This window comes from Lates calcarifer, linkage group LG4 (assembly GCF_001640805.2).
Source record: "Lates calcarifer isolate ASB-BC8 linkage group LG4, TLL_Latcal_v3, whole genome shotgun sequence".
In the NCBI taxonomy this organism is placed as follows: domain Eukaryota; kingdom Metazoa; phylum Chordata; class Actinopteri; family Centropomidae; genus Lates; species Lates calcarifer.
The window spans coordinates 11493260-11520445 of NC_066836.1; the positions used below are offsets into that span (position 1 = coordinate 11493260).

The following is a 27186-nucleotide window of genomic DNA, read 5'->3' on the forward strand; positions in this document are numbered from 1 at the left end:
ACAGAGTTGGTTCCTCGTCCTGCTCTCCCTCTGATAGGACATATGCACTGTATTCACTGTATGCACTCTGTGTTTATTTATTTATTTATTTATGTATAATGATCAATATGTGATGTATTTATCTTTCATCTTGAATATATGGTACTATGTCACTCGTAATTTCCGAGAGCCCAGATTCTCATTTACTAGAATACTGTGATAAAATGTTTGGAATTTCTCAAAAACTCAGAATGTGTGGAACAATGGTTGCTGTGGTTTGTTTTGATTTTATTCTCTAATTTAATAATATAATGAATGTAAAGCATCCTGTAGGTATAGAGAGAAAACAGATTCAACCCTGGGATAATTTATAAAGAAAAATATACAAACAAAAGTGTTGGAGTCTTTTCACTGTTTTATGATAAAATATTGTACGGTAGAATAATATTGTTGTAGTTGACTTGGGTTAGGATTTCAGAGAGACTGAGCATTTTCCATTGAAAAGTGGTTACCAGTAGTTACAGGTGGCCATGTTGGGTAGAGTCAACAGCACACAGCCTTTGTGGGCAGGTGTGTTACCTGTGGCTCCCTCAGGAAGCACTTCCCCGGGACTCAGACACAATGAATCAGACGACGGAAAAGATCATGAAATAGTTTTTCTCGTCAATTCAGCCAAAACCCGCCTCTTGTTTTTGAGAGGTAGAGCCGCACTTCAGTCCCCGCACTTGGTTGATTTATTTCTTTTTTCTTTTCTTTTTTTTTTGGGTGGCAGACGGAGGGGAAGTGCTTCCTGATAATAAAGAGGTGCGTCTTATTTCCATTCCAGTGATTGACTGCGCAGGGCTTTCACCGCCGGAGCTGGGGGCACTGACGCATTGTGGAGTCGACAGGGGGGGGAAGCACTGCAAACCACCGGCTTCGCTACAACGCAACGGAGGCATCTATCGGCGAAACCGCGATGGCCGTGGTGCAGCTCGACACGGGGGACCATCAACCGGAGAACGGCTTCGTGTCCCCCGAAACCACGTCGCCGGGGCTGCTGACACGCATCGACGGTTCTGTTCTGCCGTTTCTCGGGGGATTTGGGAAGTACCAGAAACAGCTGATCGTGCTGACATGGATCCCGGCGCTGTTTATTGGATTCAGCCAGTTCTCTGACAATTTCCTCCTCGCCCAGCCAAACAACACATGCGTCCAACCTTTGGCGAACCTGACTATTTCTAATCAGACCGTGGGTCATTCCTCGTTGTTGGACGGTCCAAAAAACATCAGCGCGCGGCTGGCTTACAGTCACGCCAACGGGAGCACCCACAATGACACGATCAACACGCAGTGTAGGTGCAGCGAGTGGACATTCGAGCTGCACACGGGACTTGTACAGAACGTGGTTACCAAGGTAAGCAGCCCATCTTGAGGATGGGCACCCCCCCCCCAATCCCATTGTGTTATGCATCTGTGACACCCTATTCTCTCTAATCCTATTAGGATTGATACACGCAAGTAAGAGTGAAATTCGGGCACTTATCAACACTACACCCCCTCACCACCACATGCATGATAGTATAAAACCCATAATCGTGCTCTCTGACAGCTTCTGGAGAGTGGTTATGTTGCCTCCATTGTTGCATCCAAGGCGTGCATTTCTCCTCAGTGGGCCGGTCTAGCGACTGAGTCATTTAAATTCTGTAGGGATTCACAGAGCCACGACTTTGGCTCACGCCGGACCCAAAAGTAGTTGGATTACATAGGTGAGGAGCGTGCATCGCACTGCTGACCGTGAGTCATCGCGACAGCTGACCCTGTAGCGGCTAGGCCACCTTTGGCACATCTTCGGCCAAAACTGAAAGGTGCTGGTGGAACTCGCCGGTTGTCGTAATGCACATAATAGACAAGAGAGAAGGGAGGCTTTGATGTGGAGCAAAGGTCATTTTGCACACTCTAGAATTATGCAACCCCCTCGCCACCCCTTTCCTCCCATCCCTGGCCAAACATCACCTTGCCCTATCGCTCTCCTAACCAAACATCACTCTCATAGCTCTCATTCTGGGCACTTTAAGTGCTGTCTGTGTCTTTGACTCTCAGAAGAGATGTCTCTACCTCCTATGGCATCCCTATAATGTTGTAATATTCTTATCAGTGCAGGCCAGGCTGGGGAGACAGTGTAGGCCTGCAGTCATCATAGTTGGTCTGCTGGCTGGCAGAGAAAGGGTTTTATATCTCATTATGCCTATCGTCTCTTCTCCCAGTGTGGATGCTACACACTTACTGTATATCAAGATATCAAGTTTTATTTTAGCACGGGAAGAAAAGCATGAAACCTTAATCCACAAATCTCCTGGAGTAAACTTGACATTAATATCGACTGGGTAACATGATTTAAATCATAAGAGAAAATACTTGTGTTGTGATCAGAGCAGCCTTTTAAGACACTTTGAGAATTAATATGTTCATCCAGTTTTGCTTATAAAAAGTTTCAAAGTTGATGCACACCCCCACAGAGCACAGTAAATTGCATTTTCAATCTGCAGCATCTTTACCTCTGAAGGGTTTGGGAATGCACTCCAAAATCAAAAAGGCTTATCAGGGAGAGTTTGATCTGAAGCCAGGCTTTGAAGCCTTTATGTGTGTGTGTGTGTGTGTGTGTCTTTGTGTGCTATAGGAGGAGGTTGTGGCACCCTGAGCTTGGATACCACTCTGATGCCAACAGACCTATCTACTTATCACTGATAATGGACTCATTTAAATAAAGCAAATAAAATGCAGCTGTGGCATTTTAATTCAGACGCCAGCCAAGGGACGGTTTAAGTCTCGATTTCATTAACCAGCCGCAGGGGTAGTTTGGAGAGAAGGGATGCACAAACAACTTTTTAGGGGTGGAGGCAGTCGAGATGCTCTGAACTTGCAGCTGAATATGTGAGGAGTATGTCAGGAGTAATCGATTGGGTGGGTCTTTATTGCTAACAATCAAAAACACGTCCGTTCTTTAAGGCTTTAAAAAAATATACACAAGTTTCCAGTGTGATGGCTTCACCTCTCCTCCCATGCTGGCGTCGTAAACTTGTGGATACTAACCTTTGTGTTGCCTTTGCACACATACAGAGAATGTCATGTTGACACTAGCACCATTGCCGATCAGCAACAGGCCTGAGCAATTGGTAGAAGTGTCTGGCTGTGCTCGTCTTCCCCCTGACCCCATGCCTTCCAACATTCTGACAAGAGCACCATCGGGAGGAGTTGCATCAGTCGGCGCTGGAGATAAATCTCAAAACTGAGAGTTGACTTCTCTCATGCCTGTCTTCATTTGACAGCCTGTCCCTCACTGCTTTTAAGCCCCCCCCCCGCTTTTTCCCCCACCACAATGCAGACACTAGGATGTGACACTTCTGCAGGAAGTGATGACTTAGCATTTCTCCCCCGTGTTTGGATTGCATAGGCATAACTGCACATGACTGGGCTCAGCTATCTGTGACACTCAATCCCTAAAAAGCATAGCGGAGTGCCAACACTGACAAAATGCGGTAGTGTCTGTCAAAATGTACTAACAAATTCTAACCCTGTATGACTCTGTTAACCCTTAACATTGCACGCAGTCAACATGTAAAATGTTATGTGGATGTTTTCACTCGGGTTTTGTTTCCAGAATCAGTAAGCCCAGAAATGCATTTCCGCTCGCTCCCGTTTTCCCCGGCGTCACAGAGAGAGGGCCTTGATGGTGGCGGGCGGAGGTTGAGGTGGTGGTGAAGGATCCAAAGTGGTTAACGTGAAGACCCATCCTAATTGAGTCAAAGCTCTCCTCAGGGTCCGTCTTAATTGGACTGAGCCTGAGAAATGAGAATGTATCATTATTCAGACACAGATAGAGTCTCTCTGCAACCTACCCTACTCAGCTTCTCATTCAGATGGGTAGCATCTGCACACGCTGGGCTCGAAATAGTAGCCTGAGAACCTCCTCGAAGCAGAGATTAACCTGTCTATGAAAGTTTGGTTCTTGTATATGAATCAGGGGCATTTGGCATTTAGGGACTGATGATGATTTTTGTACCTGAATTCAGGATTTCCCCTCTTGTGATACTCCAGTGTGGGATGGCATTTGGATTCGTACCACACTGTGACACCATTATGCATGTAAGCTGTATTTTAAATCTAGAGCACAGAGTTATTTTTGTTTAGTATTCTAAAGAAAGTCAGAAAATGGTAAAGAGATGCCAATTTCCCATTCAAGATCATTTCTTCAAATTGCTTTTTTTTGGGGGGGCCCAATCAACAGTCCAAAACCACAAAATATTCAAGTTAAAATGATACTGACAAATCTGGGAAAAGCTCATGTTTTAGAAGCTCAAACCAGCCAGTGTTTGGCATATTTGTTTAATAAATTATTTAAGTGATTGATTGATTATATAAACGGTTGTAGATTGACTGACGAGAAACGGATTAGTGGATCAACAGAAAAATTGGCAACTATTTAGATAATTGATTGACTGAATAATTTTTAAAGCAGTCTGTGTTTGTAGCTTCTATGCTGATGGTGAGACGAGATGTTTGAAGGTGTTAGTTTGGGCCTTAGGAAACTGTCGGAAGCTGTTTCAGCAGGACTCAGTATAAACATTTCAGAGTTATGTAGCATGTCAGTGTGGAAGTGATAAGGAATATATGTTGCAAAAGCACGTCGGTGGGTACACCCAGACCCAGTATCAGTATCTGGAGGTTGCACACCCATAGATGTGAAAGATGATACTGTAGCTGAACACCATGCAGGCCTTGTCTACTCTGTGTCCCTTCATACTGTTTACCCAGCTGGTTGGCTCCTTCCACAGACCCTGGATCAGTGTGGGACACTTTGAAACAGTCTCAGCTGTCGAAAGGCGATGACCCCCACTGAAGATACCCAGTCAGCACACAATGACAGCCACTCACAGCGTCAGCTGCTGGGAGGAAAGACGCTTGTGTGACCGAAAGATAAAACTCTGTCGGGGCTCTATGTGTGAGTGTGTGACAAGAGTGTCTGCGGCAGGCTTGTTTCTGATAAGTGCTATTTTGTAACAGGGAGGGGTGGTCATTGTGGGGTGCATGACCCTTGCTCTTGGTTTAAGTTTGTTTTTAGGATTGTGTGATGGAATTTGGGTTGTAGGAGCGTCGATGGGTCGTCCCCGTATAGCCTCTCTGGTGACAGGGAGTTATGGTACTTACTGTTCTTAACTGTTGACAAAAGGAGACCCTGAGTAGTAGATTGACAGGCAAAGGTTTGTTGTTTCACCATCTGTCCCTGTTGGCTGCAGGGAAATATAACTGCGGCCAACTTGACAGGCATATTAGTATTTCTCATCTGACATGGATGCTACAGTAGTTTGACAGTTAATTGTTAGACCTACATAATATAAATTTGCTCTGAGGCAATCAGTCCCTCCATATCTGTGCATTGTGTTTTTCTTTTTACCACAAAACTGCAATAGAGAGCGAGTATGTGTAGTATAGATTTGTCTTTTTTGCTCTCACTCGCCCTCCTTTTACATCACTTTTTGTTATTCTCTTTTACCCTCACCTACGCTAGCACCACATTACAGGATTTCAACCCTTCGGTGAGGCAGTGGTGCTAAAACTTGCACTTGGAAGCAGAAAGAGTCTGATAACCACAGCGATGGTCTGTTGCTAGGCAGTAACTATGCAGCAGTCCCTCCATGTGTTTTCTGCCTTCTCCTCTTCACAACTGCTTTTAAGCATCTCAGTCTCTTTAGCTTGTTTCCCTTTCCTGTGCCTTTCTTTATTCTTTTGCGTTGCTATCTATGCTCTTGCATGTTCAGTCTCTACATTGTATAATCTTCATTCCTCCCTCCTCCTGTGCTTTCATCCCTCTAGCCCCCCCACTTCCCCTCCTTTGAAACCCCCCACCCACCCACCCACCACTCTGTAGTTCAACGAGTGCAGAAATGTGCAGCTGTAGTTGAGAGCGTCTTCATCTGAGCTAATGAGACTTGCCGGCGTAGGCTGATCATTGGTGGCCGGTCATTTGAGAGAGGTCGACAGACACCCTGGGGATTTCAAAATGATCTTGCTCTTGGCCCTTCATTGTTCTGCATTCTCTGTCAGCTGAAACATTTCTAAGTGCCTAACCCCCAACTCTACACACTGACTTCTATTCATTACTCCCAAATGAGCAAGACAACAGCAAGGGAGCAACTGACAGAAATAACAGGGGCACAGCAGACAAGCGGCACGGAATTGACTCATGCTTAGGCTGAATCACAGTTTGCTGGGATTTCTTTGTTCTGCCATAGCTGAAAGTCTGTCCATATTTTCCTCCCCACTCGTGCTAATAGCAGAGCGGATGCCCATTAATGATGGCGTATGAGTGTTGGCCCGGAGAAAGACCTGGTTAATAATACATGTGAATTGGCAGATGCTTTTAAATAAAGCACATTAATGATACTTTGCCAATCACAACCTGCTCACGCTCTACCCCATTTGGCAACACGTGTCAGCAGCACTTAACACCCTGTGAGACATCGCTGCCTTGTCCTGCCTTGTCGTGCGACTCTGGGAATGCTGATATGTCAGTATTTTACAACGCCGGTCATCTGTCCGTGCGTGGTCACCCGCAGTTGCCTGTTTCTTCCAAGTCATCAAACTGTCATCCAGCCCATGCGGAGCTGGACACTGAGTAATTGCAGACTCAGAGTTTCATTTCAGGGCATGTGCCGGTTTGCCACGGCAGCTCGCTGGAGGAGGGAAGCGTCGGTTTTGCAGCGATTGCGTAACAGGAACTTGTTTGCCTCCCTCTGTCTTTTTCTCTGCTGACATCGATACTGAAACCGTGAATGAGTGGCATGCCTGGATCATGTGATGGCTGTGTGGCTCTGGGTAATCCTGGAGCGTTCCATTCTGGACAAGTCACTATGGTAGAGGTTATGGGAGGTTAGAGCCCCTCAGAGAAAAAAATGTAGGCACAAACTACACTTTGTATTTGAAGGTGAGGCTAAAATAAATGTCATTTTATCTTGACATGGCATATATTGTTTACAGTGACAGAATTGAGGTCAGTCTTGATCAGCCTCCCATATGCTATGCACCTGCTCTGGCTACCACGCCCCTGTCTGCTCCTTCCTGCCGCTTCTGTCAGCATAGACAGCTGGGAGGCATATGTTGCCAGAGAGAGCCCTAATATCCACCTCCTCCACAAAATTCATTCTCTGTTCCTCTCAGGATCAACTACTCTTCCAGGATCATTTAGTAATTGGTTTCAGGTCTGGGTAGATTGTTTTATGGGGGGTAGTGAGTTTCTTAAAATAAGACAAAGACAAAGGCCTTACGTTTGCTGCTGCACCTCTCTACAAATTCTGCTTGTGCTGCCGTACGAGATCTATTTGTCACAACTTGTTACTGCTGTAGGGGGAAATAAAATCAGGGTGTGCTCAGTTCATGCAAAAGCAGTCACACGCTGCATTGTTTGCACTCGAGGAATCCCGTCGCTGCTGGTGTGGAAAGTTTCAGTCAAGAAAAAGAGGAGAGGTGGACCATGGCTGCACACCGTAGAGGAGGAAAAAATAAATCATGAAATCGAGAAATGTTAGCTCATACAGACCTGATGATTCGCACCAAGGAAGTTATTGGCATAAACAGAGGTAATTTAGTCCTCAATGTTGATTTTTAGAGAACAAATACGTTGTTGCCAACCTTTCCAGTGGAGCCACAAGTCAAATATATGATTTGGGCTTTGTATATACATCCATGCAGTGTTTTGTGTTTTAGGTGGTCATAAGACCTTATGAATCAGACAGATGAAGCAGAGAGTGATGGTCATGAGGCAAAAATGTCTCCTCCTCAAAACATGTGTTTATCTTTCGCTTTCACTTTTTTTTTTTTTTTACCCAGCAAAATTTTCTTGGAACTGATGCCTGTTGTTTATTTGTCTCTACAGTGGAGTCTGGTGTGTGACTCAGCATGGAAAGTCCATATTGCAAAGTTCTCTCTGTTGGTGGGATCCATCTTTGGATACCTGGTGTTTGGAATCCTGGCCGACTGGTAAGATTTCTCCACTAAGTTGTTTTCACACTGAGTCTCATTGGCAGACATGTAGAACCAAAAGGTCCTCTCTATTTTAAAAGTGTCATTAGTCATTTTCTATTTTTTACCTCATTTCATAGGTTTGGCCGCCACCCGGTGCTGATCATATCGGTGCTGTTCATGCTGGTGTTTGGTCTGACTGTGGCCTTCTCCGTCAACGTCCCCATGTTCAGCACCCTGCGCTTCTTTGAGGGCTTCTGCCTGGCAGGGATCACCCTCTCCCTCTACGTCCTCAGTAAGTCTTTAACTCAACCAAAAGCACTGTGCTAATTGACCCTTTGGTAAACCTGGCTGCCCTTGCTATTGTTGCTTTCCATTGTAGCACAACACGTAGACAGGCTATGCAGGTTATTATTTTGTTAGCAGACTAACTACACCAATTTTAGTAATTTCTGAGGCTTTTACAAGAGACAAGGCTGTGAGAGTGTGCATGAATTCTTTTTTTTTCCTACTTGACATCTCTCGGGTTCTGTATCTGTGTTTACTGCGTACATTGAATATCCAGAATGCCTGTGGTGCTGCCGATAAACTTGACTATTCAAGAAGCAGAGATGTTTTGCCGCAGGCTCTTCAGGTAGCTTTTTGGACCCTCTGAAAGCTACTTGTTTCAGGTTTAGTAGAGGGTTCTGCTTGTTTTAATTTTTGCACAAGGTGCTGACAAGAAATAGCCACAGCAGCAATGCGGAAATGGATGCCTATTCTGTGGAATATTAGTGGTTTACTTATCTGTTTGTCAAACTGGTTTGTTTGGGACCTGGCTCTGTGTCTAGGGAATAAGAGCAGCTTTTGTTGCACTGCAATTTCAAAGCACTGAGGAGCAGTTTTCCCTATTTGGGCTCAATAAATACTTTAATATTAACATTTCTCCATATAATCATATTGGATTGTAACGTATATTATAGAAATAATGCTGTAATTATTATTGCAAGTTTAATTTTGTCTATGGCCTACGCCCTCTCTTAATACTTAATATCCTCCCTCTGCTGCTGTTCTCACTAACAACCTGACACACCTAATCAAAAAGCTATTCCACTTTAATTCCTGCCCCTAGCTGAGGGTAGCATTCAGCTAAAAGAAGAGTAATTGTGTTGCAGTGACCTCCTAACATTTATTAAACTGAATGCCATTGTCGGGATAAATTCTCATTACTGAGAAACTGCCAGCCTCCTTATCCTTGAAGTGAACTCTTTAATTTTCATTTAGGTGCACCCCCATGTGTCTTTTCCTGAGATTTTAATCCTTGTTGCTGCTAATCAATAATCTGATAATGACAGAGTGGGGCTGGGGGTGGGGGAGTTGGCATGGGGGTGGTAACTTGTCTTCTGTATAGCTTCACCAATCACTGCAGGAAGAGGCTGCAGACACTCTAATGTTCGCAGAGATGAATCCTCTCTGTTGATGTGACCTTCTCTCTGCACAGTAAAGGTTTAAATAATTAGTTCTGCAGAAGCGTTACACAGGTTCCAAAGCACGGGAGGGAAGGGACTTTTTGATAGTATCTTGATAATTGGCCTCGCAGCTGATGCACACTCTGGCCTCAGCAATGGATCCTTAAAAGCCTCTTTGGCCACAGTAATTGACCAATGCAGAGGAAGGGTGCAAAAGTGGGAGGGGAGGGGAAGATGAGAGGGTGGGAGGGAGCAAGGGCGAGATGATGAAGGAAGGGGCCCTGAATGTCCTTGTCATTCTAATTTACTCTACACTGTATACCTTGAAAAGCTTTGCTCCACTCCCAAAATAGAAGGACCATTTTGTCCCAGGACAAAGGAAGAAGGGGGAGCGGGAGGAGGCAAAGGTGCAGACTTAAACTGTATAGTACACCGTCTTATCAAATTTAAATGAACTTGACATCAGAATCCATTGTTTTCACATTAGCCTACAGTTTATGGTTCAATAAATCAGTGCTTCTCAACCTAGTGGTTGGAATTCAATATGAGGTGGAGGGATTGCACAATAGAGACAATACTTCTCTACATACATAGTATCTACTGTACAAGCGGCTTATATAACATACTTACTTTTGGTCATATTTTTGCCTTTATCTTGTGAAATTAAGGTTAGTATTCAGCTTGTAAGCTTCACATGTATAAATATAAGTGTGTTTAATTAAACACCTAACAATGGATCTCAGAGCAGTTGAATGTCAGAGCAGCTTACATTCTGACTGATAAAAATACATATTAAATATCAGATTTTATCTGATTGTTTTATCAGCCACAGAGCAGTACTGTGGTGGGGCTGCATTCCAAACAAGCTACATGTCTAGAGAGTCCAATTATTCAGAGTCATAGTAAAGAATTTTTTTTTTAACCTCATATCTCCCATTCCTAATTTCCCTCTTATTAGTCTGTCTGGAGATTTAATTCTTTTGTTATTCCCCTTCCTTTCTCAGTCTGCTTTTTAAGTCTACCCTCTCTGTCCTGCTCTACCATTCTCCTCCCTCCTCTTACAGTCTTTGCATTTGCTAATCCACCGTACAGCCTACAATCTACAAAACTACAATACAGTGATTGCAGAGTAAATGAAGTGGTCACGAACAGTCAGTTGTTATAGGTGTTCTTTTCTTTATTGACATGCTTTATGAAAGGTCGATGCAAGACCTTACCTTATGCATTCGTATTCAAATAGCTGTGTGGTTGGGCAAAGGCTTACAGGGCTGCCAAAGGTAGTCAAAACCTCAGGGTTGTGGAGTCTGGTTAGATAGCCCATTTTAACAGCAAAAACAGGATCTTCATGGTTCTTTGCCTTGGCCTGTAATTATAATTCACACTACAAGTTCCTCAGTTAAAAAGCATAAACCAAGCACTTGGATACAGACCTGTCATCCAATCAGTCCATTTTATTTCCTCCTTGTTGTTGTGGCAGGGTTTCCTGTTTCAGTTGCTCATAAAATAACAGTCAAACTAATTTTCCCACATAAGTGCTGCTTCATTTATTTTACTAAATAAGTGTCCTTATAATTGTTGGAGAAGTTTTAACTTTGTATATTTGCATAGGGTTTGTGTTGCTATACTGCCGCCCTTATTTCTGATCATGTGTGGCCTCTGTCACATGATATTTACCCTGTAGCCTCTCTGTATTGACAAAACTCCACTAGAGCTGGTCTAAGAGTAGGAACACAGTTGTTCAATAACACATTACTGGAGAGAATCAATCCTTTTATTTCAAGGCTTTCTGTTTAGGGGGTATTTAATACATTTGCGTGAGGAGTTGGCAACATACAAAGCTTAATATTCATTGTAGTCTCGACGCTGTGTCAGTCATGTGACATTTCTGCATGTAACATTATAAACCACATGATCCTCTTTTGTGGCTGGCTTTGTTTGACTCTGTTTACAAAGAAAAGTCGGTGCCAAATCCTGTGTTTGCACTGGAGACGTTACACTAATCCCCCTTTCTCATCAGTCCCTGAGCAATTAGGCCTTAGTTCATGTATCTTGAAGCCAGGGTGCTGTTGTATAGAGCACTATGATAATTGCAATCTTCTGGTTTGGTTTGATAGACAATTTTATACATCAGTATATGTGGTAATTAGAAGCACCATTCTTGACCCCCTGTATATTACCTCAGTGCTCCACAGAGGCCAACCAGAACGTTTTTCACCCCTGAAGAGTGTCGGACCTAAGAGGCAGCGTGATACAATTACACCACAACCTCAAGTGAATGTGAAGTGTTCCTGTATATTAACATAAACCAAGCTAATGCGTCTCCCTACTACACTGATCCATATTATGGCTCCAAACATCAGAATAGCAAAGCCGATAGCTATAGAAAGTCACCTGATGCAGCGCTGCTATTTATACCCCCCCCCCCCAAGTGCCCCATCAGCGTGTGCTAGCCTTTTTAGCATCACAGTACCAGGCAGGCCAAGAAAGGCTCATGGTGCCTATAGCTCAGCGGTACGGCGCTGTTCACTAATGCAGTTTTTACAGTAAACAGCCATCCCCCCACCCCTATCCCCATCCCTGACCCTCACCTTTGAACACCCAACCCCAACCCCCCCTGGGGCCCTCAGACACAAACCCACACTGAACGTCAGCTAGCTGAGTCATGCTAGCTGGCTGCGCTGGGTGTTTGTGTGAGAAGTTTGTGATCAGCTTGAGAAGAGGTGATTGTGTACTGGGGCAGTGGGCCAAAGCTTGCTCTTTGTTTACATGGGTTATATCATGCTCTCACATCAGCTTTTTGGGGCTTAAATCTGTTGTTTTCCTAAGACAGTTTAATCACTTTTTACCCTGAAGTATTTATTTACACCAAATATCAGTTTAGCAGTAATATTACACTATTACACATACTAAATCACTTTTACAGAATTGTAGGTTAAAGTGAGGTTTCTCTCTATAAAAATGACTGCCAGCTTAAACGTGCATCTCTGTATGCACTGGCTTAATGCTTTTCATCTTACACTTTTAGTTTCCTGAAAGCAGCTACAGACAGGATGTTTACTTTGAGCGGTCCATATAATTGCTTTACAGTAAAGAGCAAATGTCTCTAAACTCAATCTAAGTGAAGTACTTGTTCACTCTCCACATCTGAATCAAGAGGTGGCATGCCTATACATGCCATGGCTGTGTGTGTGAGTGTGACAGAAGCCTTGTGGAGAGAGAGACATACACACAGAGAGAGAGGAAAACAGATAGATACAGAAAGACAACAGACAAACCGCATGATTCTGTTGGTTCATTCATCATAAAGAGCTTCATGACTTTTCCGTCAGTAACCTTTGACACACATGCTCATGACTGCTATGTGTGTGTGATGATCTAGAAGGCAGAAGTTATTTTTAATGTTGTAGCACAAACTCACGCGAATGCTTCGGGAAAATAACCGGCTCAAACTGTTGTCCGCTCACTATAGTTATTTATTTTAATGGTGAATTTTTACACATTAACTGTTTCTTTGGTGCTGCTTAAACTAGACAATGAATATCTCTTTGGTTTGACATGAAATGAGTTAGTCATAAAATAAATGTATAGCTGTAGGAAACCTAAAAGAATTCCAAAGTTTAATCAAGACAGGATTTCAAGACAGTAGGATGAAAGGGACATTATTTTCTCCTTTTTTCTTTATTTCTTTTTTATTTGTCAATGCCAGATGTCAGGTCATGGCCACATAAATAAATAGAATGTCTGCAACAAATCCCACAAAAGCAAAAACACTTTGCGTCAGACAACAGTGGCTGGTGCTGAACAGCCAGCTATTTAATTTAGTTGAATTTTATGTAGTTACAAAAATATAGTAGCAGCACCGAATTAAAATTCATTTGGATGAGCATCACCTGTTGCTATGCACCACAAAATTCCAGTAATGAAACCACATCCTGCACTGAAATGAACCTCCAAGTTGATTTAGTATTGTGGTTTTGTATCAAGTCCTGGCTAAAATTCAGACTGCATGCATTATTTATATAAGCGGGTTGGATTTTGTTTAGTTAATGATTTCAGTTGCCTCTTAAGGAAATGTTTTTATGTCTGGGAGAGAGGATGCATAACAACAGAAGGAGGGGCTAGGCAAAGAAGACAGGGAAAGCGATAAAAAGGGAGCATAAAAGACAAAGAGTGAACGTTAGATGTCTCACATTTATGTCCAATCCATAAAGGTTACATGAGCCCATGTGACAAAGTGTAGTTTCTCAAGGGACAAAAAAAACACTGTTGTATATTCATGACAATACGGTAGTTTTGCTTCTGACACACCCAGACACTCGCACGATATTGATTGTATGGGTTGTGTTTGCTGTCACTCCTTTTGTACATGAGCTGGACGGGTAGTGATCAAGAACAAAAAAAAAGCAAACAGATGACTACGTTTTTACGAGAAACGCGGGGAAGGGAAGCACTTGTGATATGAATGCCATTACAGAGCCCTGCTGCACTTTTCCATCGCAGTTTGTGTTAAAGATAGAGTGTGTTTTAGTTATAATTTGACTGCCCTCAGCATTAGTGAGTTAGTTATTACCTCAGATCAGCTGGGACACTTCATGGCTTTAGCCATGTATTGCAACAATATTATGCATTTAAGTTTCACTCTGCTCATGGGATGCTTTGGAACAAATCCAATCAAGCTTGACACGGACTGCCCCTGAGCTTACAACCCCTCCGGCACAGCCTGATGTACACAACCTTTATTGAACATTAATGCATTAAAAGAAACACTTAGAATTCATATAAATGCAAATGCCGATACAGGACGAGGCTAAGGAGATGGAGGAAGTAAAACTGCTAAAAGCATTGCAGTGGAGTAATAGCAAGAAATAACTTCTCTGATGTACACAGAAACAGCCTGTGTGTATGTATAGTCCATACAGATAGGTTGTAGTCATATATAGTATTTTGTTAAGTGTTCTTAATGTTCAAGTGTGTTTTTGTAAGTGAAAGCATTTAAAAACCAAGGGGGGCATTTGAGAGCATTTCCTGTTTTTTTTTTTTTTTTTCATGTAAAGCCAAGCCCAAACATTAGGTCATGTGACAACTTATTTACATCCTCTCCTCTGCATATGGTCAGGTGTGCTACCTGCATGCACATTTCCCTCCTTTTAGAGCCTCCTCTTTTCAGCCAGGATGATCAGTGATCACTTCCTGCTGCAGTGCTACGCTGTGTTTTGTCAGGTTAACCAGGCCAGGCCAGGGCAGTATCATCCTCTTCACTGTTGTGTCTGTAATTAGGTCCTCTCTCTCTCTTGCTCTCTCTCTCTCTCTGTGGTGCCCTCCTGATACCACAGGCATTAATCTCTCCACACACAGATGAAGCACATTGGGCAGCACAGAGAGATGGAAGCTCTGTGTGTGTTCATCTGGGTTAATGTCTCCCTGTGTGTCAGTGTTTGTTGGTCCAGTCTGAGAGGCGGTGTTCTCCGTTTGTCTTTCTCCTCTCCTTACCTGTCTCTTTCTCTCTTGTTTGTGTGTGTGTGTGCCATTGATTGATATCTCTCAGTCTACCCCGACCTGAGTAATGTGTGCCAGATCTGGACTCTGAAGAGAGAAGCTTTTCATTTCCCACCATATGGCTATGCCTCCCGGAGGACAAGCAGCCAGGTCCGCCTCATACCACTGCAGAGATATTGTTCTGCCATCAGATGGACCCCGCTAAGGCGACTTTATCCTCCCTGAGTGTTAAAAGTGGTCTGAAAGGGGATGATGAAATATATAGAGAGGCAGGGTGGCACATAAACTGTGGACTGGGTACAAATGCTTTTCAGCCAACGGGTGGTATTTTCCATGCTACACAAGTTGAACTGTTCCCATCCTTCCTTATAATTCTGCTCTAGCTGTGTCCTGATAAATGGGTTAAGGTGCAGACTCTGTTTTTTTCTTCCTCTGTGCAGGGTTAAAGTTCCCTTTAGTGCAGAGTTTGCATTTTTGGTGGCTCAGCAGACTTCCTCCACTCACACACGGCTAGGCTAGGCTACATGTATTTCCTACAGTAGCCTACATTTTTTTTCTCTCTCTCTCTCTTTCTCGGTTTATACAGTATTTTAGACTGGATGACCCACAGTCGTGTTATATGTGGCGTTCTCATTTTTAACCCTTGTCTTGCAATGTTCGTGAATGACACTGCGTGACATAACCTCAAGCTATCTCATGCCGCAAATTCCAGAGTGAAGTCCAGTGATTGGCCGAATCAGCACAGTCAACCTTTGCACTTACTTTTCTACAAATGCTGTTTTGTATCTTCTTACTATGAGGCTGATGAATCTGGTGTATTAGGAAACCCAGGATTTCGTCTCATATTTGTATCAAAGTGTAAGCACCAGTCACTCTATTCCCCTTCCCTGTAGAGCCGAAAGCTTGGTTTTGTGCTGATCTGTCTCAGTGGGGGTGGGGGTGGAGGGGTTCAGACACAGATGTGTGTGCTCTCTCTCTCTCTCTCTCTCTCTCACACACACACACACACACTGCAAGAAAATATTCTCCTGGTTGCGTTTTGGGTTTGTTAGCTGAGAATTTCAGCTCACATAGATCAATGGAAAGTGCCTGTGGCTAGTTGGGGCTAGTTGGCATTCTTTGCAGCTACAGATAAGAGACTAATCAATGAGTATGACCTTATTCTTGGTCAATAGACTCTTTTCATTGGTAGGAGGGAGGCTACCTCAGGATATCTGTGTGCTAACACAATCACCCTATATATATATATATATATATGTATATATATGTATGTATGTATGTGTGTGTGTGTGTGTGTGTGTGTGTGTGTGTGTGTAAACAAAAGGGAGGAAAAAATACACTGGAATCTCCCCTCAGAGCCATGGTAAGTTATTTGCCAGAGTAATGGTAAATAAACTGCAGTTTGTTCTTGTTACACCCTGCAGTAGGGTCTTCTTATTTTGCCAACTTGAGAACAAAAGGAGGGAAGCCTTTAATTGACCTGATAAAGACATTTGACCTTGTCAGCAGAAAAAGTCTCTTAAGGTTCCATCAGGACAATGGCCTTTTGCCATAGCTTCTCAGATAATTATGTTCTATTGAAAAGTGAAGGCTACCTAAAGAGCAATATGTCCTCTTCTCTGAGATTTTCCAAGATAACTGTGGGATAAATAGGGCTATGCACTCACCCCCAAATTGTTTGATTTCTTCTCCTATGCGATCGCTATGTTCCGCCAAGGATGCAATTTGCCTTGACACACACATATACACACACACAAAACCCCCCACTCTTCGATCTGCAGTAAACTTCAGGTGAGGACCAAGGTTCATTGGTTCCTAATCGGGGAAATGCTGTTTGCTGACAACCCTGCACTGGCCCTGTCACTCAGAGGAATTGCTCCAAAAACTCATCAGCAGCTTTGCACATGCCTGAACTGAGTTTGGTCTCATCAAGCATTTTCCATCTGTGACCCACAGCTTTGAAGGTGTGGAGCTTTAACAGTGATTAAAGCATCAGCAGTGATGGCAGTAAGGTCTGGATGAGCCCTGTACAGTCCACCCACATGAAGATGAAGTAGACACAGACCTGTGAGCTTGTTAAGTGCATTATTATGTGGAAGCAAGACTTGGACAAGTCTTGAGAAAGTCTATTGAGAAGCATAACAAATGTGGATGCTTTCACACAGGGCACAAGGGATCATATGCTATAGCCTTCCCCTCAGCAGGCATTATCAGAATTTTTCTGATAAGTTTTCAAACTTTGCAAAACTTGGTAGTGAGTAATGCATCTTTCCGACTGACGCCATTTTCAGTTAACACAGAGGCTACGGTAGGAGTTGCTGGGAGCAGTTAACCTTTTTAACATTTGAAGAAATATTCCATCTTGTACAGCTGGGTCAATCTCATTCACACTGTAAAAGATGTGGGAGGAGAAGTAGGAACGCAGCTGAGGGTGATGGCAACTTTAACGCAGCTGCACTTTGCTTTTACCTGTGACACCTACAAGAAAGCCTGTAGCTCCACACTCGGATTGTAAAGCCACTGTCGGTGCCACTAAAAATAGATCATAATTATGCCATAAAAATGAATCATAGCAAACAAACCTCTGATATCTTTCAGCATTGAGAAATGCTACAGAGTCCCCTCATCATTAGGCTGTGCTCAACCGATCGAGCTGCCAAGGATTAGGCAGTGAAATTGCAGCATGGGGGCCTTAAGGACCTCATGTGACCCATGAAGGGTCATGACATTAGCCTTTGGGTACGGGGTAGTGGCTGCACTGAGTGCCTTTAGTGGTCAACCAATCTCTTCCACTTGTAAAACAATGGTTCTCCTTGACTGAGTAGTGTTCTTGACAGAAGGCTAGTGAGCTACTGTGGCATGTACCAGAGAGTGTGATTCATATTCTTGTTGTCAGCAAACCAGCCAAAGCCTCTTTGGGGATTATCATTACTATTAATTGGCTATTGGCTTGATCGCTGATGATGTCATTTCCACCTCCACTGTGTACTAAGATGTATTTAAATGTGTGTTTTATTAAATGGCTTGTATGTCCTTGTACTCGTTTTGTCACCTCAAAACCCCCTGTCAGCATCTTTAGCAAGTTTCTTGTATGTGATGTCAGACTAGTTATTGGTAGATTTGTGGCAGTAGGACACAAGCTGCAGCGGGGCATTGTGGGAGTGCTGATCTAGTGGGTTGTGGAGGATTAGGGTCACCAGGAGTAAGGAGCTCAGGCCTCCTTTCCTTTCCACAGCCTCTTGGACTCATTCTTAAGTTCATTCTTAAAACATGCCATATTTCATATATATATCCATACTGTCATATTAATGGATATCATAATATAGTTTGTGCTACTATATGACTGCATCTTACTGTGTTTTCTATATCACCATACTTTTCTGGTCACAATGCAGCAGCCTGTTCAGCGCACATGACGCCTTATACATAACCGAAGAATTCAAATCCCATGTGGTTCATGACCAGCGAACCGTCACTTTTCTCCCAGGAATGCAGAGAAGGAGTCTCGAGGTTAGTTGGTTCAAACTCAGCAGGTCTTGCACCCATCGCCCTGCTCTCCACTCATTGGCTTTGTCATTCCAGCTGCGATAGTGTCTGTGAACAGAGAGCATTATTCATGTCCTCAGAAGGGGGCAAGTCCTAATTGAAATTCCGGTCTTTTCCACTGGAATGAAGCGGGGCTGCCGACACCCACTGTATTATGCTGGCCCTGTCACCTTGAAAGGCCCATCTGGAGACTGTTCACATTCCTAGGAAGCAGAAAAGACCCGGGGGGGGTGTAATGATGTATAAAGAAAAAGGGATGAATGAAGTGGGACAAAAGATTTGGGCGGGACAAGACCGGCGGCGTTACAGTAGTGTTCACTTGCTTTGGTTTGATGTGAAGCCGTCCTTTACGCTGCTGTAACTAAAGGGCTGGACTGTCTGTGGTTGCTGGCTGCCAGTGTGGTGTGCATGCTAATGACTGGGTGAATGAATCAGTGCCATTCTGATAGAGGAGAAATGAGTACAAGGAACCTCTTTCTAGCTGGTTCACTCTCACAGCAGCCCACTGTCTCGATTTGTCTACTGTCTCTGAACAACAACAACTGTACATGGTGATTTATCGCCTTTATTTAACGTCTTTACATGAACCGTAGCTCTAAAAGTGACCTATATTTCTTACTCATACTAAGGCATATTGATTTTTTTTTTCACCCTGTTTTGTCAGGTTAGGGTTAGGGTCAGAAAAATTTCAAAAGTTTCTATCACACTTTTCCAAAGTCCAGGGAGACATCTTTAAATAGCTTCTTTTAATCACCTAACAGTCCAAAATTCAAACTCATACTGATATTAAACAGAGAAAAGTAGCAAATCTTTACAATTGAGAGGCTTGAATCATCGAATGTTTGGCATTCTTGCTAGTTAAGTGACATTAAAGTTAAACGTATCGATTCATTTCCTCTTGATTCTTTTTCAGCATTGACTGACACACATTTTCTGCATGCTTCTCTAACTGGGGCTGCACTGGCCCCCGTGCCTAGTTAGGAAAACAAGTGTAAACTATTACAAGGTGTTCCCCTGTGTTAAAAGGTCACAGTATTAGTACAGTAGTAGTCATGCTGCACGACGGCCTAGGAATTATGCCTGTGTTGAATCAGGACAACAAAAACCTCTTTTCACGAAGATCATCATCATCATCATCGTGAGGATCCGTGTTCTGGCCTGTCTGCCTCACCTAGCCAGAGGAGGTGTTCTGTTTTGACGGTTGATTCATCAACTCTGGCCCGTTTCTGTCGGCACAAAGGCAAATCTAATCATTGTTCAGATCTAGTCTTCTATTAATATAATTCCTCCTGTACTCGTGGAAATGTGGCATTTGCCCTGTTGTCATACACACATACTCATTGTGTCTTTTTCCCTTGCAGAAAACGTAACATAATAACACACACTCTTTTCTTTCTTTTCTCTCTCTTTTTCTTCTCTCCCTTTTTGTCTGCCCTCTGCCAGGGATCGAGCTGTGCATGCCAGGATGGCGCTTTTCCATGACCATGGTGGCCAGTTTTGTGGTGTTGGGCGGTCAGCTGCTGATGCCCGGTGTGGCCTACCTCTGTCGTGATTGGCAGGTACTCCAGGCTGTTATCATCTGCCCCCTACTGCTGATGCTGTCCTACATCTGGTAAGGAAAAGACCCGAGCATCTGCTGCACTTTAGCACAGACTTGTCTTGTTGGTCTGTTGTAAGTTTTTAAAGCTTACATAAGATGCTTCCACTGCTGAAATATGTGGTTCCATCTGCAATAAAATCTACACAGGTTACATTTTAAACAAACCTTGTTAAGCCAAAGATGCTTTCACAAATTTACATGGTGTTAACAAAGCAGTGGAGACAAGGACATTCTCCAACAGTGAAGTATCAGCTTCATTAAATGTAACGTCTTTCTGTCAACCCATTTGCAGTGACCTCCACTGTGACTGCAGGCTCCTTTTTTTCTGTTTTTTTTTTTTGCCAAAGTTCAGGCAATAAATACTCGTGTATCTGCCCAGTGCTCCACAGCACTGCTGAAAGTCAGCAGAAGAAAATCCAAGAATATGGATTTTTATCACAGTGTATCAAAGACCTTGGCTTCCTTCCATGGTGTTTGTGAAGAACAAAGGGGGGGGGTTCCACTCAGAAACAATCAAAAGTTACTCCAAAGCATTAATCTGATCAAACATCAATATCGGTGATACACTGCGCTTAACTCAGTGTGGAGCACAGGAGAGCAGGACTGATGGGTGATTTCCACAGTGCTGGGATGATACAATGCAGGAGTCAGAAACCTTAGGCATGCAGCAGTGTAGTCATTGTTACACTGGTTAAAATTTTTGTTTCAAAATGTCAGATCTGCTGTTATTGATTACTTATATTAAGATATCACTCAGCAGTTTGGTAGCCAAGCTGTAAGAGGGTTTGTAACAGTTCGCTGTCAGCTGTGATTCATCATCAGAACTCAAGGACGTGACTGATATTTTTTTAAACAGATATCACTTGACATTTCACAATGAATGAACTCAGGTCAACCTTCTATTGACAAAATATTTCTCTTTTTCTGCAACACTGTGGCCTCTTTCTACATTGGGCGCTGTCCATACGGCACAAGTTCCTTCTCACAAGAGAACTTTGGGAATTTCAGAGGTATAGACCCGTGTTCGACGTCTTGATTAAACCAGACAGCCTTTATGGGCACAAATTGGACTCAAAACAGCAGCTGACTCAGCGAATAAAACAGCTGATTGGGCTGAAGAGTTGTGACACTGCAGGTGATCCAGGTTTGCTGATTTGTGGAAACAGTCATGGACCACACCAGCGTAAGATCACCTGCAGAAACCTGCGCTTTTATATCATAGACATCTGCTCCAGAGAATTTCAATCACCTGAGGAACGTGGCGCTGTTTTTGCTGACTGTCTTCAAGACAACATATTCTGCAAGGAGAGACATGACCGTTCAGAAATATGTGCAACACAATGTAATACAACTACTGTATGAGATAATAGAGCGTAGCAAATGAAATCAGGGACAGCAGTAACAATGGCTGGCAGTCATGTGTTTATTTGTCGCCCCCACTCTGAAGACATCAGGCTCAGAATAATTTGAGACTCTTCACTGCTTGTAAATGGTGTGTGAGTGTTTGTGTGACATTCCAGTGGACTGATTTCCTGTTCAGGACACAATTTATAATGCTAGCACTTGTCTGCATTTAATTTAAAATGTGTTGAAATGGCGTGCCGGTTAACAAAAACAAGATTTAGTGCTGCTAACCCTGATTAAGTGAGATTTCAAACAGTCTCTTAGAAGGGGGATTTATTTCATTCTGACTCATTTTTCATGCCTTGTTAACAAGGACATCCCCCGCCTTTTTGACAGGATCTTCCCTGAGTCACTGCGTTGGTTGCTGGCCACTCAGCAGTATTGCCGCTCCAAGTGGATCATGGGACACATAGCAGAGAAAAACAGAGTGAATATGGAGCTCGACACAGATAACATCCTCACAGGTAACACATTCACTGACATAAATTTAAAAAAAAAATCTGCAGTAAGAGGCTGGTTTTATGATTACTGTATGTACTTATTGATGTGTTTTTATGTTATTAAGTCATCATTGTGTCTTTGTGTATTTGCTGCAGTGTTGTCTAGGAAATCTTTTTTTTAAATTCTTTGTAGGGCAGGGTATGTAAGTAGTATCCCCAGCTGTGCTTTCCTAAATAAGCCAAATTGACAAGGTTATATCTATTTCCTGTCTTGTTACCATAGCAACATGCCACCCCAGAGGTAGCAGTGGGCGTCGAACGTTACATTATGACACTCTAGAACGTTCATTAATTTCATTATAGCTCGGGTAGGTGGACATTAGCAGACAGGGTGGTGTACAGACGGCAGATGGACGTGGGTCAGGCACTTTGACCCCCCCCCCCCCAGTTAACTGTTAATGTCTGTGTTCAGAAGACCTGCCAGAGGCAAAGAGCAGAGGGGACTGTGCTCTTGTTAAATGTTACAGCAGATTGCGCTTGTATTTCACTTTAACAGTTGCTTTCATGTGGCGTACCTTCTCTGCTTTTGGGCCTGCCATCGCTTTGCTGTAATTATCAATACCTTTTGAAAAAAAAAAAAAAAGACATTTCAACGGTGGGGAAAGGCTCAAAGAGGAACCACTCGGTGTGAAATTGACTGCACTGAGTTTTTAGAACTCAGAGACTATGTGCTGATGCAGCAATGAGAAAGGTACATTGCCACAGACATTAATTTATCCTCTCTTGTTTTTATAGTAACAGGCTGTCCCCAACCCTTACAGTAATATTTCCTACTTTCAAGTGCTCAGCACTAAATATAATGTTGGGCACTGAATGTACTTACTGCTGTTATATAAGGGGACTTGAGGAAAGGAAAACATTGATTTCATGTATAGACATGTATGTGTAACTACCAATGAAGTCATCTTTCGGAAGTGAGCGAAGTGATTTGCATAGATCTCAGTCAGGATAGGTTTGTAGCTCAGCCAGGGGATCACACTGGAAAGCCTGAGTGATACAGTCAGAGATAACCTTGAGGCGGTGGTGTGGAATGCTATCACATGTCTGAGTCAACATGAATGTGCAGTATCACAAAGCAGAGGTGTGTTTCTGTGGCAACCCGCGACCCAATACCAAAACATCAACCGCGTGCCATGTCACGTATCAGCGAAAAGGCTCAGGGGTGTTGCCCTGTCAGGAACTGTTCCTGTTCCTCCGTGAGCATTGTCGTACCTGTCTGGCAGAGCAGCAGGAGTCTAGTCGTGTGGGATGAAACATACTCATTAAAAATACATGTGGAATTTTCTGTGGTTGCAATGAATCAGGGGCGTCCTTGTTTGACTCTTTGAGAACCCAGACTGTTGTCGAACTTTACTTTGGCCTGAAAACTCAGTCTGACATGATAAGAACTACAGCAATACTGTATCAGCAAGTTGATATATGGGCTCACATCAGCTTATTTATTTATTACAGATATATTGGAATTGAACTATCTCATTGGCTGCCATTCCAGATACATTTGACACATATTTTGACACATAATTTTTATACTTTATCACAGATATTTGAGAATTTCTGTGTATATATTAGCATCTTATGATTGCCCTTACTATCATCCTTGATATTCAACTGTAAATATCCTGCCTCAATAGATATGTTTTTCGCAGCTATCCTTAAACCAAATTTGAGGCCATAAGTATTTTTTTTGTTTTTGTGTGGGGAAAACCAAAAACAAAAATGAAAGAAAACTTGGGCCCAAATTAGGGCTGGATGATAAAACAATAACAATAATTATTGCAATATAAATTTATATCGCAATATAGAATGAAATCATTTTCCTCCATAGAAATATAACAAATGATTGATACGTTTTTTTATATAATTAATTTCCATGCTTAGATAGCACAGACAGAAATGAATCACAAATGCCAATCACGTTGCAGGAATAGACTTTATAATAATAAAGACCAAAAAACAACAGTAATGCCTCTATGAAGTGACAATTGTACATAAATTATATGTAAATTCTATTCAAAATGGCCGTCCCTTGCATTGTTTTAAAGTTATAAAATACCTAGAAATGAATGCTAAGTAATTTTTAAATTCATATCAGCCTCAAACGTCACATGTTGGTCAGGCTCAAGTGAATTTGTTTTCTTGTTTCCAGAACTGCAGAGAGCTCTTCAAAAGAAGCCCAAAAAGACGTGCATCGTGAAAATGGTCGGGACAAGAAACCTGTGGAAAAACATTGTTGTGCTCTGTGTCAACTCGTAAGTGTTTGTGTTACGATTTAGCGCATAGAAAACTGTCAAAACTGACATTTATGTGTCAAGGTGCTTCTGTATGTGGGAGGATCAAAAAAACAGAGAGAAAAAAAGGAAATGTGTGTGCAAGCTTGTATAAGTGTGTGTGTATGTGTGTGTAGGGCGAGGCAGTGCCAGCTCAGGCACGCCATTTTGTACAGTCAAGATGCCACTATTAACCTGGAGGCTCGATACGGCATTGATCAGTGGCCCTCGCTGCTTTTGTCCTTCCACATTTGTGCTGCTCTCTCTTTTCATCTCCAGTGGGAGAGCTCTCTCCTCTTCTCTCCATCTGAGACCTCATCCCTAGCTAGGCAGGCCCAGCTTTAGCTCTGCTTCAGCGCATCGTGTCCCTGGCTGCCCAAGTCAGCATAAATTTTACATGAGCTGTGTCCTTATGATGATGAAACATTAGACAACCAGGAGAAAGGGTGTGAGTGTTTGCTAGCCTTTTTTTTTTTTTATTTTGCTGTATGCTTGTGGGGCGTGTGCTTTGTGTGCCAATAAGCCAGTGTTTACATGTGTGCATGAGATACTTGGAGATGAGAGCAAACACAATATTGTCCCTATTCCTCTTCTCTCTCTCTATACACAACCATTTGCTTGTATCTATTTTCTCCGTTCTTGTTATCTTCTCCCTTTGTGTATATCAGTTTATTCCTCTATTTTTCTCTGTTCACCTTTTATTCTTTTCTCTCCTACACTCCTGTCACTACCTTCCCCCGACATCTTCTCTCCAGTATCCCCTAATTTAGCCACTGTAGTCTTTGATATGTCTTGTTTTTACCTCACTTTTTCTCCCGCTTTACGCTCTTCACGCAGGCTAACAGGCTACGGGATCCACCACTGCTTTGCCCGCAGCATGATGGACCCCGAAGCCCAGGAAACCACCATGTTCCATAACTTCTATGCAGACTATTACACCATGGCGGGCATCGCGGTGGCGTCCTGCATGGCGCTGTGCCCAGCCGTGGGTCTGATGGGCCGGCGGGGGGGCCTCCTTATGTTCATGATCATCACTGCCCTAGCATCTCTGCTGCAGCTGGGCCTGCTCAACTGTGAGTACATTATGAATAACAGATGTCCACTGACATGTGAAATTCTGCTCATTCTTGAAGAGTGATGCCACTATGATGTAGTTTATTGAATTTGTTATTGATATTTTTATAGCTCCAATTCTCCAAGAGTTCTTTGGTTGCATTAAAGGAACAGTGCAACATTTTGGGAGATATGCTTACTTGCGGAAAGTTTTATGAGAAGATCAATACCACCTTAATGTCTGTAGGCTAAATATAAAGCTGGTGGCAGCAGGGGATTTGAGCATAAAGACTAGAAGCCAGGGTGAAACAGCTAGCTTGGCTATGTTCAAACTAAATAAATAAATAAACCTTGGTCTGAAATAGTTCCAGCATGAAACTTCTCGTAACAGCACAACTTGCTGTTTTTACATTACTGTATGTGTATTCATAAGACAAGAAAGACATAACATGTATATTAGTAAAATTAAGAGGTGCTATTAAGATGTGCATCTTAATTATGAAAAACTGAGCTTTGGGCTGAATGCTACAGACAAGGTAGGGAAGTTGAAAATACTGAGAGACAGACTAATACATTGGTCTTTTCGTGGGATTTGGTGATAGTGAGGAAAATATAGAATACTGCCAGCGTCTTCCATTAATGTACAAATTAACTATCAAACAATTTACTGAATACAGAAAATGTGGGAATACGTGTTTGTTGCAGGTTTTACAGACATAGTGCAGCCACAGTGGCATTTCATATCCTGCTGCTTCCTGCTGTAAAAGCTTGCATTCATTGTTGTGAGTGGACCATGTAAGAGCTCAGTTAAATTTAGTTGTTTGTAATGGAGTAGTCGAACACGATTACAAATTGCTGTTTTAGTCAATGTGTACCAAAAAGTGCTCCAGATGATCAAAACAGTACACAAGTCAGTTTATTCAGTTACAAATGAGCGAGACTTAATGTTTAACCTGAGTCAACACATCAAGGTTATCCTCATGATTCATGCTCCCAGCTGGAGTTACACTGTGTTGACAATTTCTGTGCAACATTTGTGTATGTTTTTGTTTTTAATCCATTATCTGAGTGTGTATGATGCAACTTTTATGTTTTTTACTGATACTGACCTTTTGATTTCTTTTAATTCTCCTCTAGTGCTGGGGAAATACAGCGGCCATCTGAATATAGGTAGGGTCATCCATTAATTTCTTTTCTTAAGTCTTTTATTTGCTGATGATGTCTGGGTTGGGTAGATAAACTGATCAGTAGCTGAGTACTTCTGCTTAGATGTTTTCCCCCCCCACTGTCCTATTTATCAGCTTTTCATTCTTTCTAAGTGTGAATTGAATCATCTTATTCAATGACTCTTATCACATCACTTAGATTGCTGTGCTATCTTGATGAGGTTTGAGAAAATGTGCTGCATGCAGATATGATGCAGTAATTTATTAGTCATATACAGGCCCAGCAGAGACCCATAATGAAGTCCTAGATGTAATTATAACTAGCTTTTCACTTATTTATCCCCTTTGTGTTAAGGGTGAACTTCTTTGCTATAGAGCTGTGAATCTCACCACCAGCCTTCCTTCACTGCTCTCCTCTTGTTTATCAATCTCTTTATTCTCCCCACACTAATCCCCCTGTGAGAAGCAAGAGCTGATCACAGAGCAGTTTCTTCTGATCCTGTCAATGCCATCCTCAACATGTCTGATTCATAAAATGAAAATATGAAGATGGTCTGTATTCAAACCATCTATGGGCTTTTTGTAGGCTCTTTGTGTGCGGGTCTATTCCTCAGTAACTCATCAAAATAAGGATACATGATGCGAAACCGTAACATTTTATTTGACCAAAGCTTATCAGCATATCTCCAGGTCTTGTCAAAGGTAGTTAGAAAGTAATTGTAATGAGAA

The 27186-nt window shown here is 42.6% G+C and overlaps 1 protein-coding gene across 1 annotated transcript in view; it reads left to right on the top strand.

Annotated features, from left to right (window-relative positions):
• The first annotated feature begins 419 nt into the window (after window positions 1-419).
• Window positions 420-27186, top strand: part of slc22a23 (solute carrier family 22 member 23) — a 32935-nt gene continuing 6168 nt past the window's right edge. Inside the window, exons 1-8 of the mRNA XM_051070000.1 lie at window positions 420-1375; window positions 7892-7995; window positions 8118-8272; window positions 19911-20079; window positions 21808-21935; window positions 24118-24220; window positions 25076-25311; window positions 26429-26461. Of these exons, the coding sequence (XP_050925957.1) occupies window positions 938-1375; window positions 7892-7995; window positions 8118-8272; window positions 19911-20079; window positions 21808-21935; window positions 24118-24220; window positions 25076-25311; window positions 26429-26461 (1366 nt within the window). The 5' untranslated portion in view covers window positions 420-937. The remainder of the gene's footprint in view (window positions 1376-7891; window positions 7996-8117; window positions 8273-19910; window positions 20080-21807; window positions 21936-24117; window positions 24221-25075; window positions 25312-26428; window positions 26462-27186) is intronic.